At 41.9% G+C, this 17379-nt stretch overlaps 1 protein-coding gene across 2 annotated transcripts in view; it reads left to right on the top strand.

Moving 5' to 3' along the window:
- LOC140458015 (carboxypeptidase M-like) overlaps positions 1 to 17379 on the top strand; it is a 79765-nt gene that overhangs the window by 35114 nt on the left and 27272 nt on the right. For both annotated transcript variants that reach the window (XM_072551974.1, XM_072551973.1), the window contains exon 4: positions 10914 to 11092. In XM_072551974.1, the coding sequence (XP_072408075.1) occupies positions 10914 to 11092 (179 nt within the window). The remainder of the gene's footprint in view (positions 1 to 10913; positions 11093 to 17379) is intronic.

Below are 17379 nucleotides of genomic sequence, written 5' to 3'. Positions count from 1 at the left end.
GGTTTGCCTTACTGAAATGTAGCACTTCTCATCTAAATTAAACTCTGTCATTCCTTGGCCTATTGGCCCACTGATCAATGTCTTGCTGTACTGAGATATCCTTCCTTGTCCACTACACCATCTATTTTGTCATCTACAAACTTACAATCTCTCATGTTCACATCCTTGTATAGAGCTGATGGTTCCCTATAATAGAACGAAAATATTTCACAATGTTTTGAATTATCTGAAATGTTATTGACATGGATCTCCATAGAATAATGCAGCAAACAGAAGTTGCCAAACAATTTCACTGGCTTTGAAAATTAACTTTGTTTTTATAAATAGTGTCCCATTCCTGTTTCTTTGTTTTATTTGTCTCTTTTGGTAATCCATCTCTTATTACTGATTCTTCCATCTGATTTTTGGTTTGAGATCTGCAACCTCTGTAGGGATTTTTCTTTGGTAATGGGAACTTTCCAATACAATTAATGTATAGACAAGTACAAATGTAATGAATGACTTTGTTTATTTGCTAATGACTGTAAAATCTAACGCAATGTAACCTTCAAATGGAATACTGTTAGCTGCCTTGTGAAAATTCTTCCCTTTATGAAATAAGTCTGTCCAAATGTAACATTTCAAGAGTTTGATTCCTCACTCAATAATTTTCTCTAGATGGCAAGATGCTTGGATTGCTTACATGCAGAAGTATACATATTTTCTTTTTAAATGTCATTGTTCCCCTCGCACTGCAAATTTAGGTTTTTAACGATAGCTACGTCCGTAATTGACTCCAGCTGATTCTTCCATTCTGTTCAGTCCACATTTAATCAATGAGTTGTCAAAAAATGATAACCCAGTGTCTGAGAATGCAGAACCAGAACTCTAGGCTAAGAATACCGGCTAAGCCGTTCAGGACAGTGAGACGTCTTCACCTGGAGAGTAGTGAGCCTGTGGAATTCTGTACCACCAAACTGTTGAGGCCAAATTTTGAATATTTTCCAAGTTAGATACCTTCCTTTGGGTTAAAGGGATCAAAGGGTATGGGAAGGAAACAGGAACAGGGGATGGAGTTTGATGATTGTATTGAATGGTGGAGCAGGCTCAAAGGGCTCATGTTTTCTATGCTCGTCTTTCAAAGTGATCATTCTTAAAACCAAGATTTATCATAACTGGCCACACAGAGGATTCAAAGTATCCCTTAATCATCTTTCCTTCACATAAACAAAAGTTTAGAAGTACTTATCTAGTACATCCAATTGTCTGAGCTGGTTGGCCAATAGAAATAGCTGCAAGAGCATTCCCAAGTTCTTAATTACTGTTTCTTCCATGTTACTTTGTCCTTACTGTTCCGGCTAGCCTTTGAGCCCACTGCATCTCACAATGTGATCATGGCTGATTATCAAAGTGAGCTGCTCCATCCTGGATTGTGTCAGTTTCTTGTGTTGAAGCTGTACCCATCTAGGGAAGTGGGAGTATTCTGTCACAGTCCTGACTTGTGCCTAGTAAATGGTGGACAGGCTTTGGACAATCAGGACAGTTACTCACAACCTTATTCCTAGCCTCTGACCTGTTCTTGTCATCACTATTTATATAGCTAGTCCAGTTCAATTTCTGGTAGAGCTAACCTCCAGGGTAATGAACGTAATTTGCATTTGTCAAAGAGTGTGGTGCTGGAAAAGGACAGCAGGTCTGGCAGCATCCGAGGAGCAGGAGAGTCGATGGTTCCTGCTGAAATATTCATCAGGAATGAGGCTCTTTTCGGGCTTATGCGCAAAACATTGACTCACCTGCTCCTCAGATGCTGCCTGACCTGCCGTGCTCTCCCAATACCACACTCTTCGACTCTGATCTCCAGCATCTACAGTGCTCACTTTCTCCTATAATTTACATTTGTGTCCATTTTATTCATGTCCCTCAGCACCTTGTAACAGTTTTCCACAGTTTATGCAGCACCCTCATAGCAGTTGTTTTTACAAGTAATTACAGTGGTTCACTCTGTGGTTAGCCTTCTCTCTGCACAACTGTCAACAATTTGGTAGCTAGCCACCATTTTTTCACTTCATTTCTAATGTAGAAAGAGGTGGCTGAGTGGTTAGTGCTGCCTCACAGCGCCAGATCTCCAGGTTCAATTCCAGTCTCTGGCAACTGTCTGTGTGGAGTTTGCACATTCTTCCCGTGTCTGCGTGGGTTTTGAGTGCTCAGTTTCCTCCCACAATCCAAAGATATGCAGGTTAGGTGGCTTGACCATGCTAAATTGCCCACAGTGTTCAGGAACATGTAGGTTAGGGATGTTAGCCAAGGATAAATGTAGAGTAACAGGGTATTGGAATGGGTCTAGGTGGGTTACTTTTCAAAGGGTCGGTGTGGACTTGTTGGGCCAAATGGCCTGTTTCCACACTGTAGGGATTCTATTCTATGAAATCAGCACAAACCACACTTCATTGAAGATATGATAGTTAGAAATATAATGAGCTAGGTATCCATCTTTTTAAAAAGTATTTCCTTAATCTATTTAAATCTGATTATCAAGCACAGATGTAACATATATATTTAGCCAAATCTTGACACAATCTCTGCGATAAATTCACAATTGTTTATTCACTTGAGACACTGGTGTCACTGGGCTAGCATATACTGCCTATCCCTGACTGCCCTTGAGAAGGTGGGGCTGAGCTGCTACTTTGAGCCACTGCAGTTTGTTCTGTAGGTAGACTCCACTGCCCTTAGGGAGGGAATTCCAAGATTTTGACCAAGTGACAGTGAAGGAACAGTGATATACTTGAGTCAGGATGGTGAGTGGATTGGAGGGGAACTTGTAGGGGGTGGTGTTCCCATTACCTGTTGCCTGTTAATGTTTTGAGTCCAATGACTCTTCCTCAGATCCTTTTCTGATTTCTCTCCACAGCTGCTGCCAGACCGGAGCTTTTCCAGCAGTTTCTGATTTACAGTATGTGCAGTTATTGGTTTTTCCAGTTTTTCTACTTCCCACCAATGTTCTGTTTTCCCTGTTTGTGCAGGGGGATTAGTGTTTCAGTTTATAAGGCAATTCTTTCTGCTTGCTTCTAAGTAATTAGACTCCAGGCACAGGTAATAACTCTTGTTAGCCCAGCCTGGTCCATAATTTCTATCAACCTTGGTCTGAAAGTTGGGTGACTCAGGATACAGAGTATCATTTTCCAAAAAAAAACTAACCTTTGCAGCAACTTCAGGAATAGCAAAGTTCTATTTACAGTACACTTCCCTAGGGATTGTAACAGAAGTTATGGAGGAAAGGTCAGATTGTTCAGAGGCTTCATTTTTGCTCTGCCAGATGAATCTTTATAGTCTAATGACCAGCATTCTGAATAATCTCCCCAATAAACTATTTATGGTTAAAACATCAGGTACCAACATGTTCTGCTGTCTATGCACAATTTTTTTTTATCAGTCATCTCTAATTCATGCAGCAGACTGGAAATTATTTGCCCTCATTCCTGACTGATTACTAAGAATCACCCTGAGCTTGTTACATTAATTCTCCTTGACATCTCCCTGTATGGCGACAAACTTCAAACAAATCGACAAAATTATTCAATCCATATCTTGGCCCAGTCAGCCATATTTCACACTATAGCAAACCTAAAGCATCTTGGAGTGAACAAATTTTAAAAATGCAAACTCTAATACATGAGATGAAACTGTGGTGGTTAATTCTCCATACAAGTCAATAAGATTTAAATAGGCAATTTAACTTAATGTTTCTTTAAACCATCTCAATCTTTTCAAAGTGGCTAAACAAAATTCTGTCTAATACTCTATCCCAACTCTGCCTGGCTCTGTTCCACCTTTCTCCATATAGAAACCTTTACAGCCTCAGTTATGCAAGTAAATGTTGTACAACAATGAAATGCAAACAAATGTTTCATTCTAGATATTCGTCCTTTATCCTGTCTATAGGAATCTGTTTGCACACTCATCTGCTCTCAAGCCTTTGTAGTGTGCAGTTCCTTTCTGGTCACGTGGATCCTCAAGTTCAAGGGTCATGCAGCTGAAATGTGCCTTGCACCACCAGCCATCTGACTTCTGTGGGAATCCTTTATAAAATTGTATTTGATTCCTGCTGCAAAACAGAATACTAATCCAACATGTGCATATTTCAGACAATATTTTTTAAATATACAATGCCTAAAATGTTCCAAGCTTTAACCTGAACCAGTCTAACAGAAGGTCGTTTATCATGTGACCACAGCTGGTATGCCCTGCTGGGTGGGTGTCTGAGTATGGGCTTGTTATGATACCCCAAGCCCAAACTAATGGTCATTACACTATATGACTACACATGCAAATGAGTCACTTGGGTGAAAGCTGCCAGAACATGTGGAAATGTACATTGGTGCATTCAGGGAAGGAAATTAGAGCACAATTTTCTAGCAGGAAATGCTTTTTCTCTTTCGTGTTTTTGCTTGCTGACTTAGTTATTTGACTTTGTTTGGGTTTCTAAACACAAATTGGATTGGACTTGATTTTTATGCATGAAGCCTCTGATCTGACAAGTTCCAACCAAAACCTGCCAAATTTTATCTTTCTTTCTTTCTTTCTTTCTTTCTCTCTCTTGAAGTCTTTGATAACGCCCTGGGTTAGGAAGTTATATGCCTCAGAACTAACCCATCTGACTGAACTTCTGTTTTTCTGTGGCCAAGTTACCAAATAGTTTTGTTTTATTGCAAACTGATTCTGAACCACCTTTAGTTTGGCTGTTAGATCACATGGTTTTACTACAGAGACAGACTTTTCAATGTGTGCATTCTCCTTTATCAATTCTACTAATTACATCCTCCACACCAGTCAATTTAGTCAAACATGACTTCCCTTTCAGAAATCCATGTTGACTTAGATCAAATATAGCACTCTTTCTTCCACTCCCCATCCCGTAAGATTCCTATTGCATAATATTCAGACTGCTTTGAGCAATGTTGTAGTCTGACTTCCTCCAATTTTATCCACCACCCCTCAATGCTGACTCATAGGCTGTCATCTGAAATGTGAAGTGTAGCATAATACATGATTGAAATATATAAGCAATAAGGACAGAATCCCCTGGTCCTCACCTTCCACCCCACCAATCTCTGGATACAACTCATCATCATCTGCTATTTCTGCCACCTACAAACCGACCCCACCACTAAAGATATTTGTCCCTCCCCACCCCTATCAACATTCCAGAAAGACCATTCCCTCCCTGACTCCCTTGTTAGGTCCACAGCCCTCACCAACCCACCCTTTACTCTTGGCACCTTCCCTTGCCATCGCAAGAAGTGCAAAATCTGCACCATCCCCACCTCCTTATGACCCAAAGGATCCTTTTGCGTCTGACAGATTTACCTGTACTTTCTCACATCATCTAATGAGTCTGTTGTTCTTGATGTGGTCTCCTCTGCATTGGGGAGACAGCATGCCAACTTGTAGAATGTTTCAGAGAACAACTCAGGGACGTGCACCAAATAATCCTATGGGCCCTGTGGCCGAGCACTTCAACTCTCCCTCCCACTCCACCAAGGTCGTGCAGGACCTGGTCCACCTCCATCACTGAACTCTAGCCACCTGACGCCTGGTGGAAGAACACCTCCTCTTCCACCTTGGGGCCCTCCAACCACATGGGATCAATGTCGATTTCATGAGTTTCTTAATTTCATCTCCCCCACCTAATCCCAGATCCAACCCTCCAACATGGCACTGTCCAACCTGTCCATCTTCTTTCCCACCTATCCACTCCACCCTCCTTTCTGACCTATCCCCATCACCCCCTATCTCCATCCACCTACAGCATTCCCAGCTACTTGCTCTCCCAGCACCACCACCTCCCATTTTATCTCTTAGCCCCCTTGGGCCACCCCCTCATTCCTGATGAAGAGCTTATGCTCGAAACAGTAACTCTGCTGCCTGACCTGCTCTGTTTCCAGCACCACACCTTTTTTGACTTGTTGGCCATGAGTTCAGTTAACCATCATTTTGTCCCAGAGAAGCTTAATTCCCCCCCCCCCCCCCCCCCCTTCAAAAACTGATGAAATAAACAGAACAAAAGGTGTTTTCACTGAGTTCATCTTCTCAATTTGGGCTTTATTGTCTTAATGCTTTCATAATGTGCTTTCCCCTCCTGCCTGTTTTCACGACTAGTTTTCTACATGGTTACGTCAAAGGAAGTCCAACTTAGTCACAAAGAAAAGGTGCTGGAGGAAATAATGGGACTGAAAGCTGATAAATCCCCAGTTCCTGGTATTTGACCTCCTCAGGTTACTAAAGCAGCTGGCCATGGGAATTGTATTTCAGCTGACATCTTCCCAAATATTGTAGATGCTGAAACCAGCCCAGCAGACTGGAGGGTGGCAAATATAAGTCATCAGTGTGCTCTCTTACAGAACGGGAGGGAATAGAAACTGCGATAGTTTCACTTTTTTTGTAAATCACAACATTTTTTTAAAGTTAGCTTACCTGAGAATGTGACTTGAAAAAAATGTTTTGTGATTTACACATGAAAAAAGTGAAACTATCACCGTATTTGAACAGATGAAAGACTCAACAAACAATCAAGGTGTTTTTCAATGTATAATTTCAGTTACATCACACTGTAAATCTTTGCTATAAATTCTGTGTCTTACAATTGTGTCCTCCACAACCACCTGATGAAGGAGCGGTGCTCCAAAAGCTAGTGCTTCAAATTACACCTGTTGGACTATAACCTGGTGTAGTGTGATTTTTAACTTCTGAAAGGGAAGTCTTGTTTGACTAAGTTGACTGGAGCGGAGGATGTGATTAGCAGTATAGATAAAGGAGAGTCACTTGATGTGGATGTTGACTAAAGTATCTCAAGAGGCCAATGTGCAAGGCTTGGGATTGAGGAGTTGTACTGGCATGCTTAGCAGACAGGAAACTGGTATTATGATGTGTACTGTACCTTAAGAGTTAAAAGTTAACAGAACTACCTGACAGCACCAAATGTTCTGAACAAGATATAATGTAACCTTTTTTGTCCCAGTAGCTAGGGTAGCTGGTTGCCTAGAAATGACACAATAAATTCAAATTAGGCCAATCAGTTTAAATTATACCCTGAAAAATACCAAACTCCAAGTCTGAATTGAGTATATTGACAATATTAAAAGCCAATGACCCAATCCAATGCATTGGTAGTATAAGACTGGGAAAAATTGAACATTGGGAGAAGAACTGCCCAGCTACCAGCATGAAAAGACTACCTGAAAAAAGCTCTAAAGGTACCTTAATCGATCAGTAACCTGTGAAACAGAAATCCATAATAAGAAAAGACAGGAAAATGTAAGGAGAAGATTTGATATCTGGCTGGTTTTGAAAATTTGAATTTTTGGTAAATCTTAATTGGGGGTTTCATTGGACAAGTATTAGAGAGAAAGCAAAAGATTGGAGGAAGGAGTTGTAAATAATTGTTAGCTAATTATTGTTATACTTTGCGAAATTTAATTTTTACTTTCAATATTTCTTGGCCCCTCATTTTCACAGATTACGGCACAGGATAAATCTTGTGTTGCTGGTTTAATTTAAGCAAGAGGGTTTACCCCATGATGTAACACAGGAGGTATAAAGTTTTGTACTTTGGTGTGGAAGACAGTGACAAAGGAGGGGTACTGTAGGAATTGATGCTTGGTCCCTAGCTATTCACAATGTCTGCATCAACAATAAGTGGATCAAATGTAATCTTTGCAAGTTTGTTGATGACATGAAGCTGGGTAGGATTATGAATGTGTGCAAAGGGGTTGAGTGGCTAAAGATGTGGGCGATGCAATATAAGTGTCAAATAATCCACTTCAGTGGGAACAATAGAATGGTGCATTTTTTAAATGAAAGATCAGGAAATGTAGATATACATCAGATCTGGGTGTCATTGTATACCAGTCACTTAAAGGCAAGCATGCACATGCAACAAGCAGTTAGATAAACGCAAAGTTAGCCATTGACGCAAATTTGAGTACAGGTAGCAATGATATCTTGCTGCAACTGAGCAGGGATTTGGTGAGACCATATCTGGAGTACTGTGCACACAGATGTCCTTGCCAAACAAGTATGCACCAGAGTGATTGCTGGGATAGCAGGATTGTTGTGTGAGGAGAGATTGAATCGACTGAGACAATTCACTGGCGTTTAAAAGAACAAGGGATCGGATTGAAACTCTTAAAATTCTGAAACGCCTGGACAGACTAGCTGAAGGGTGGATGTTTCCCTGGGTCAGGGCCTCTGGAAGGAGGCTATTTTAGGACTGATTGGGAGAGATTTCTCCACTCTTGTGAATGTGTGGCATTCTTAACTTCATCTCAGCAGAGTGGTAAAGTCACCTGAACGTATTTAAGAAATATCTTGCTAGATAGTAAAGGTGGCAAGGTGTATGGGGGGTGAGGGGGAGAGAGCAGGAAGAGTCATGAGTGCATTAACTGATGGAACAGGCTTGATCAGCTGAATATCCTTTGTTCTTATTTTCTATGCTTCAGTCTATCTTCTGAGCTTGTGATTTGCATATCTTCCTACTTTTGTTCTGATCGGCAGCTGCCATTTTAAGCCAAATGGGGAAGTCTAGTGTTGACCTGATTAATGCTTGATTGAATCCTATTCGTGCAGGAAGTCAAGTTAATTTGTAAGTAAAAAGTCCTACAGCATGCATGCACCTGTTTGTCACACTTTAGCCAGAGCACCTCTGCTTTTATGATTAGAGAAATTGCATTTGTTTTTACTTTGAATTTGGTATTCTTAAGTGACACATCACAGTAGGTAACCAGTTTCTCACTGAAATGTGGGGGGGAAAATCTACCGAATACCCTGATTCTATGCTGTAACTTTTTCGCACTATCTCAAAGGGCAATTTGACCCAGTCCAACATTCCCTGGCCTTCTCCATGTAGCCCTGTGTTCAGTTTATTACACAATCCTTTCTCCAGCACCCTGATGATCCCTGCATCCAGCACACACACACTCCCAGTCATCCTAACTTGCTGCATGAAAGTTTCTCCTCTTTTCTCCATTGCTTTTACATCTTGTCCGCTCTGCCCATTTTCATTTTGCCTCTCTTCTGTGGTTTTCTTTTCTATCGTCTTGGCCTCAGATACCTGACCCCCAGAGTGGGGCGCCAGTGACCAGGTGCTTGGAGCAGAGTGTGTGGGCAGTGGCCTTTGAGAACACTGACATCCAGCGGTCGGACCACGTGGAGGCTCCTGGCACTGGTCTGCAAAGAGCTCTTGGAGAAAGACTTTGTCTTTATAATTTTGACCTATGGTTATACTGTGTATACAGTTGGTTCTGCTATAACACGCTACTTCAATACAAATTGGCTATCATGTGATTAAAGAATTTAAAGCATTATTTGTAGAATGTGAACTTCACCTGTGTTGGCTATAGTACAATCTGGCCCCATTGGTTTAAATGGCATGGCTATTAAGTGATTTTCTTAAATACAGAATCACACAGGAACAGAACTGTTGCTATGTCAGAACTGACTGTAGCTGCATTGTAACTTTTCCTTCATGTCTCTATTCTGTAACTAAGGATTGTACCTTGCTACTCTTGTACCTAACATGGCGCAGAATAAGAAATGGTGGACTTTGGTATGAAATATTACCTCAGACTTTAGATTTAAAAATTGAATTGCAGTGTAACAATTCTGGAACGCTATGTTCTTTGTGTCACTCAGTGCCTTACTATCACGAAGTAATTCTTAAGAATAGTGCACTGGAGTGGAAAAAAAACAAAGGGGCGAGATTGGGGATTGTGATGGAGGAACAGGACAGTATCTTGATCCAAAAACCCATTAATCCACTTCAGCCATGTCATCTTCAACCTCCACGTCAGCTTCACCTTTGTAATTGTCACCAGCTCATTTCTTTCTTGTGGAATTGTAGAGTTCAATTTTGCTGCCTTGGACAGGTGTTGCAGTACTCTGCTTTTAAAAACCAATTCTCTTGTTTAAATCTTGGAATTAAGAATTTGAAAATAAATCCATCTATTTTAATGTTGCATGCGGTGGTGAAATGTGTCAAATTTTATTTGTATGAATATAACTTTATTGGAGTCTTGTTTTTAAGATCACTTCTTTGGTTTGTTTGAGTTTTGTTTTTGTAAAAATAAAAGATTAATTCTTTTAGGTGAGTGGAGCAGTCACCTAATCGCATTTATGTCGGAGCAGGATACTCTGGAGATTTACTGGAAGTTTTTTGAGCTTTGCTGGGTTTACAATAGGGAGTGTAAACATTGAAATAATTTAGCTTGTTTTTGGTTCAGGATGGTCAGCATTGATGTTAGTTTAGAAAATTTGAATGATTTGGAGCAGTTTCAAGGAAACCTTTACTAGCCTCAAAAGCACAATTTTTTTTTAAAACCAAAGGACTTTGAGGTGACTGTGTGCTTTTGAAACTATTCCAATGTAAAATGTTTAGTTTGTGCAACAGGAATGTTTGGTTAGAAATCTGAAAGTTATTCAAAAACTGGGAAAGTATAACTTAGGTTGGGAATCTTCATGTAAGAAGACTTCACAGTTCACTGGAAAACACTGAACTTGAGAGCGGTCATTCCTTTGATTTGAATCACGATAAAGTGGTGCTATTGGGGAGTAAATTGCAACTTTCATTAGCCATTTTAAGATTTTTGTTTTAAAAATTGGTCATACTTAAATATACTTGGAGAAAATGAGGACTGCAGATGCTGGAGATCAGAGTCGAGAGTGTGGTGCTGGAAAAGCACAGCAGGTCAGGCAGCATCCGAGGAGCAGCAGAATTGATGTATTGGGCAAAAGCCCTTCATCAGGCCCTTCCTGATTTTGAGTTGTAAGTAACTGGAGTTGGCCTCTTGTGTATTTAAAATGCACCCACAGTAGAATCTTCACTGAAATGTGTAGCATTTTGGGAACAGTTAAATTAACGCAGTTGTGGTTTAACACAGGTTGTGGGCAGAGAAATCCTGCTCCACTTCATTGAATACCTGGTTGAAATGTATGATAAAGATACCATGATAACCAATCTAATAAACAATGCTCGGATTCACATCATGCCATCCATGAACCCAGATGGATTTGAAATCACTCATCGTGAAAAACAAGACTGCTCTTCATCTGAAGGCAGGTAAGAAAATCTTTATACTGTCTCAAACTGTTGAAAATTACTTTGTGTCCACATGTTTCCTTGCAGCCAGCATTTAATGCCCATTCCTAATTATCTTGGAGGTAACTCACCACTTTCGCTTATTCAGCTGCGGCCCACGTTGGTTTACAGTGCTGTTGGGGTGGAAGTTTGTGGGCCTTCTTTGTGATAGAGAAGGAAAAATGATTTGGTTCAACTTCAAATGGAGGATGGATTGGAGGGGATCTTGCAGTGTTCCAACAGGTCGTCTGCTCTTTCCTTTAGGTGGTGGAGCTCACAGGTTTAGAAGGTGCTATCAAGGGAGTTAACAAATATGCACATAACCAAAGGAGTTTAGAAAGATACCATTTTTAAAAAAATCTGCTTATTTAATAGATATCGTTGCCAAAGGGGAAGTGCAGCAAATAGTCACTAGATTGACTTCTGGGGTGGTTGCAGGATCTCTCATTAGAGTTTGAGCTGCTAACTGCTCTGTTCTGAAGAGGGTTCACTGGATTTGAATCATCAACTCTGTTTCTCTCTCCACAGATGCTGCCAGACATGCTGAGTTTCTCCAACTTGTTTTTGTTTGGTTCAGATCTCTGGCATCCACAATTCTGTTTTATTTGTATATGAGATCGAGAAAACTGAGGACCAGGTGAATTAGATACAGGAAGTCTTTCCCTCTGTATGTGTCTGTCTGTCTGTCTGTCTTCAGACAGTGAACCGCTATGGGGGAGGACTATGGGAATTGGAAATCTGAGTCCATATTTTCTCATCTGGATTCTCTACCATATCTTCCTGTTTCTTCCTAAGAGCTTCAACTGCATCAGGAAAGAACTGAAACCTTTCTGGAGGTTTTTGTCTATTTTCTGGATAGTGCAAGATTGTGTGTAGCTCATTGAAGACACAAGGGGCACCATGGCTCCAAACTTTCAGCAGAAAGGCTTCAGCATGCACATTAGAGAATCGATTCATCTTCAGTCACTACAGTGACTCTGCCAGGATGGGATTTGAAACAATGCGTAAAATCTTCTCAATTGTTTAATGACACCAACAATGAAAATTCACTTGGAGAAAATGTAGTCCGATCAGGAAAATGAGATACTGAATATCAATGAGAAAACTCCGTGGTTTTAATGGATCTCGTGAGTTAGTCAGAAGTTTACAGCTTAGGAAAAGATCCTTCAGCCCATTGAGTCAGGGTCAGTTGAAAACAATGACTTCAAGATTCAAATCCCGTTTTCTAGTACTTGGCCCATTGCCTTTGTGTGGCCTGATGTCACAACTGTACATTTGAATAATACTTCAATCTTCTGTTGACCCTCATTAGGGGAGGGCAAAGTGGCTCAGTGGTCAGCACTGCTGTCTCTCAGCACCGGGGGACCCAGGTTCGATTCCAGCCTCAGGCAACTGTGTGTGGAGTTTGTACATTCTCCCCGTGTCTGCATGGGTTTCCCCTGGATGCTCCAGTTTCCTCCCACAGTCCAAAGATGTGCAGGTTAGGTGAATTGGCCATGCTCAATGGGTAGAATATTGAGGGTCAGTGTGGACTTATTGGGTCAAATGGCCTGTTTGCACACTGTAGGGATTCTGTGAATATGACTAGCATAACATTTATCCACATGTGCCCCCATCTTAATCTTACCTTCTTTCCACTTCAATGATTGCAATTTCCTATTCTCTTCCACAAGTTGAAAGCCGTGACATGAATGTCTGTGCAGATGCTTGGGAGCTGCAGCTCCAGCTTGGCCAGTATCTCTGGGCATGCTCCATGGGCTGGGGCTGCCTAGATTCTTCATCCACAGGTTGGCATTGGACAGACAGCAGCCTCACCATTACTGTGGCATGTCTCCGACTCTCTATCAAAAAGTACCTTGGAGCTCCATGACACCACTATGCAGTCCTGCAGCCAGGACCGCGCTCCCATCTCCCAGATCACATCACAGTGTAACCTAGAGCTTTTTGCTTGTTCTCTCAGCACTCACTCACCATCTAATTTGTGTCCTACTGCATCCCTCCTGATCTTTGAAACATTAACTCTGTCTCTCTCTACAGATGCTGCAATTTCTGCTTTTGTCTCCTTGCCTTCTCTAGTTCTCACATTGCTTCAATCAGAACTTACAGCTTCAGTACTGCTGTCCAACAAAATAGGTGCAGAAGTAGACCATTGCCCCTTCAAGCCTGCACCACCATTCAAAACCATTCACCACCATGACTGATCTGCAATTCGAAGTAAACCATCCTGCTTTCTCTCTGTATCCCACGATCCCTTCAGCAACAACAACACCCACTTCCTCTGGAGTATATCTAATGAACTGGCCCTAGCAGTCAGAATTCCACAAGCCCACAACTGAGTGAAGAAATTCTTCCTCACCTTAGTCCTGAATGGCTTACCCCCTTTTATTCTTAGATTGTGACCCTAGTTCTAGACTCCCCCATCCCCCTCACATCTGGAACATTCTTCCCACACCTAGCCTGTCCAATCCCATCAAGATTTTGGCTCTGAGATCTCCACTCACTCTTCTAAATTCCAGGTATCTGGTTTTCAGCATCTGCAATCATTGTTTTTACCTTCTAAATTCCAGGTAGTACAAGCCCAGTTGATCCAGTCTTTCCTCATGTGTCATTTCTGCTGTCTCCGGAATCAGTCTGGTGACCTTCGCTGGCCTCCCTCAATAGCAGGAATGTCCTTCCTCAGACTTAGTCTCAGACTAAGGATCAGTGCTTGGTTAAGTCCAGGGGGCTGTTGTCAGTTGGGTGGATCCTACAGCAGTCGTAAAGGACCATCAAAGGAGCAGGAAAATCGATGTTTCGGGCAAAAGCCCTTCCTGATGAAGGGCTTTTGCCTGAAATGTCATTCTTTTTTTTCCCAGCTCCTCGGATGCTGCCTGACCTACTGTGCTTTTCCAGCACCTTTCTGATCTAAACTCTGGTTTACAGCACCTGCAGTCCTTATCTTTGCCTATTCAGCAAGGGACATCTGTCCAGGAGGTTTAGAAACTGCCTGTTGGCTACTTGAGCAGTCCTGGTTGGCCGTTCCATATTGTTACAGGCCAGTGAGTGGGCCTGTTCTTGGGTCCAGGGATTAGTTCAGCATCAGGAGGTGTTAGCCAGACAAGACTTATACACTTAATGGTGAGGTCCTAGGGAGTGTTGATGAACAAAGAGACCTTGGAGTGCAGGTTCATAGCTCCTTGAAAGTGGAGTCACAGGTAGATAGGATAATGAAGGTGTTTGGTATGATTTCCTTTATTGGTCAGAGCATTAAGTACAGGAGCTGGAAGATCATGTTGTGACTGTACAGGACATTGGTTGGGCCACTGTTGGAATATTGCGTGCAATCCTGGTCTCCTTCCTATCGGAAAGATGTTGTGAAACTTGAAAGGGTTCAGAAAAGATTTACAAGGATGTTGCCAGGGTTGGAGGATTTGAGCTACAGGGAGAGGCTGAACAGGCTGGAACCTTTTTCCCTGAAGCATTGGAGGGATGACCTCAGGTTTATAAGATCATGAGGGGCATGGATAGGATAAATAGACAGTCTTTTACCTGGAGTTGGGAGTCCAGAACTAGAGGGCATAGGTTTAGGGTGAGACAGGAAACATATAAAAGACCTAAAGGGCAAATCTTTCACGCAGAGGGTGGTGTGTGTATGGAATGAGCTGCCAGAGGAAATAGTGGAGGCTGGTACAATTGCAACATTTAAAAAGCATTTGGATGGGTATATGAATAGGGTTTGGAGGGATATGGGCTGGGTGCTGATGAGTGGGACGAGATTGGGTTGGGATATCTGGTTGGCGTGAACAGGTTGGACCGAAGGGTCTGTTTCCATGCTGTACTCTGACTTCAGTAGATAGATGTGCAGTGGCTAAAGTCATCATTTGTTTACTCCTAATTTGGTAAAAATGCAAGGACCCTGTTTGTTTCCAGAAGCAAACACAGCTTTTCTGTTTAGCTGAACAATGGGAAAAGGAAAAAGCAAACATTAACTTTGTCGCTGAAGACTTCCCATCATGTGATACTGAGTTGAGCAATGTTTCCCTCTGCTGGGCATTGGGAAAAAGTGCACCCCTTCAGACAGGGCTCTCTCAGACATTTTTGTTTTGATTTCCCAGCATCTGTTTAGGGCTCCAGCATGGTACGGTGCTAAGGATGTAGTTTCGTTCTCATTGCTGAAGTTTCAGTGACAGTCGAGTTGATGTTAAGAGGCAGAACATTTATGCTTGTGCCATTCTGTTTCCAATGAAATTTCACTGATGCCAACTGTGTCCTTGGCTGTCCTTCCATGTTGTCCTCCCACGCTGTGAAGGGCTGGCAGCATTTTGAGGTAGTGCTCAGCTGGGCTTTAAATATGGTGCTAGCACTGTAACTCCTAGAGTATGCCTGCAGCTAGTTAGAGCAGGATGGCTTCAGCACATAGGGCCACAGAGCATCAGGAAGTGAGCAGCAGGTAATCACGTGACCGCCTTCCTCGAGCTCCCTCTGTGATAGCTCTCACAATCAGAAGTACCTGCTGATGTCATGAGTCAAATTAATCAAACAAGATTGCCCCATTTTATCCATGGTCAGAATGTGAAAATGTTCCCCGAACAATCCCAAAACTTGAAGTTTTAGGAACTTTGAAAGCTGCAGTCTTGCTCAGACACAATAACAAAAGCTGCATTCTGTGATTCACATGGAAAATGGAACAACTGAGCAGTCTCCACAATGCAACAAATCTACACACGATTGCAATCCAATTCACTACTCCTGAATATGCCAACAATATCCTTGAATTATTTAATGCCCACTTCACTGGCATCAGCAAAGTGTTGCATGTGCATTGCAATCTCTAATGTGCTTCCAGTCGTATATCAACAATGGTGATTACCATTGCCATCACATCAGATAGAGAAGGAAACTTCAGTGTTCAATTGACCTTGATGTTGACAAAGCTGGGGATGAACCTGTCCCATTGGCCTTAATCAATCTCTCAATATTCTTTTCTCATGAAGAATAAAGACTAATTTGTTTCTTATTTCACTTTTTAAACTCTTTGGTCTCCCTTCGTTTTCCTAATCTGTATGTAGATGTATTGTTGTTGTTTATCCTTGCGTTTAGTAACCAATAAATGTATTCTAAATAAAAAAAAGCCTAGTTAAATGTCTCATTTTAAAATGTAGTTTCCTTTGGTCTGGGGTGGGGGGGGGGAGATGGAGGAGGAGGTAGGAGGAGTAAGATATCCACATGGGAAGTGATGCTTTTCAAATTAAACTTGTTTCAACCAGCTGAAGGGGCAGGTGAGGAGCCAATTGTCATCAAACTGAACTACCTGACAGTAACATTAAGCGATTAGAGTGAAGGTGAAAGGTGCTGGACACTGAATTTTAACCTCCAATGCAGACAGCTGACGGAAACCTTAGTGCCTGTATTTTTTAAAGTTAAAAATCACAACACCAGGTTATAGTCCAACAGGTTTATTTGAAGTGCTAGCTTTCAGAGTGCTGCTCCTTCTTCAGATAGCTAGTGGAGCAATGCTCTGAAAGCTTGTGCTTCCAAATAACTATTGGACTATAACCTGGTGTGATTTTTAACTTTTGTCCATCCCAGTCCAACACTTGCACCTCCAAATTTAGTTTTTAAACAGATGTGAAGGAATTTGACTGTCTGGAATTCTATATTCCAAACCAAAGAGTTGTGGAGGCTAGGTCACAAAATATTTCAAGATGTAAGATTTTTATTTTTGAAATACAGGGAATGTTTTGCTAACTGGCATTAAGGGTCAGGAATGTGCTGGTTGATCAAAAATTCCAGATAATCAAGAGATCTACATAATCCAATGTCAAAACATAACACTAATAGAAACTTAATGCAGGGGGTATTTGCATCACTTTACTTACAACATAAATCTCTTTGAATAATGCAATTTTGCCTTCCAAAATGGCAGTGTCTGTGAGGTAGCCATTGTTCAGTGTCCTGGGCCCATCTGCACCAGGCAGCCACTTCCTTCAGTCATCGCCCTTTTTGTTTGTTTTTTCTTCCTCCTGGCTGCAGAGAAGGTGACATTGAGGAGGAGAGCAGCTGAAGTGAGTCTTGGCAAAGTGATGGCCTGGTGGCAGAGCCAGGGATTTCTGGTTGTGGTGGGCCTGGAGCAGGGGCTCCTGTTTATCAGCATGGTGGTGGTAGCAGCAGCTCCTGGTTGTGGTAGGTCCAGAGTCAGTCTCCTGCTTATCAGCAAGGCAGCAGTGCCAGTGGAACTCCAGCCTCCTGGCTGTGGGAGGAGGGGGGGAAAAGAGAAAGTGGAAATAGGG

The sequence above is a fragment of the Chiloscyllium punctatum genome, chromosome 32, assembly GCF_047496795.1.
Source record: "Chiloscyllium punctatum isolate Juve2018m chromosome 32, sChiPun1.3, whole genome shotgun sequence".
In the NCBI taxonomy this organism is placed as follows: domain Eukaryota; kingdom Metazoa; phylum Chordata; class Chondrichthyes; order Orectolobiformes; family Hemiscylliidae; genus Chiloscyllium; species Chiloscyllium punctatum.
The sequence above is the reverse complement of the archived record's forward strand: the minus strand, read 5'-3'. Positions and strand labels throughout refer to the sequence as shown.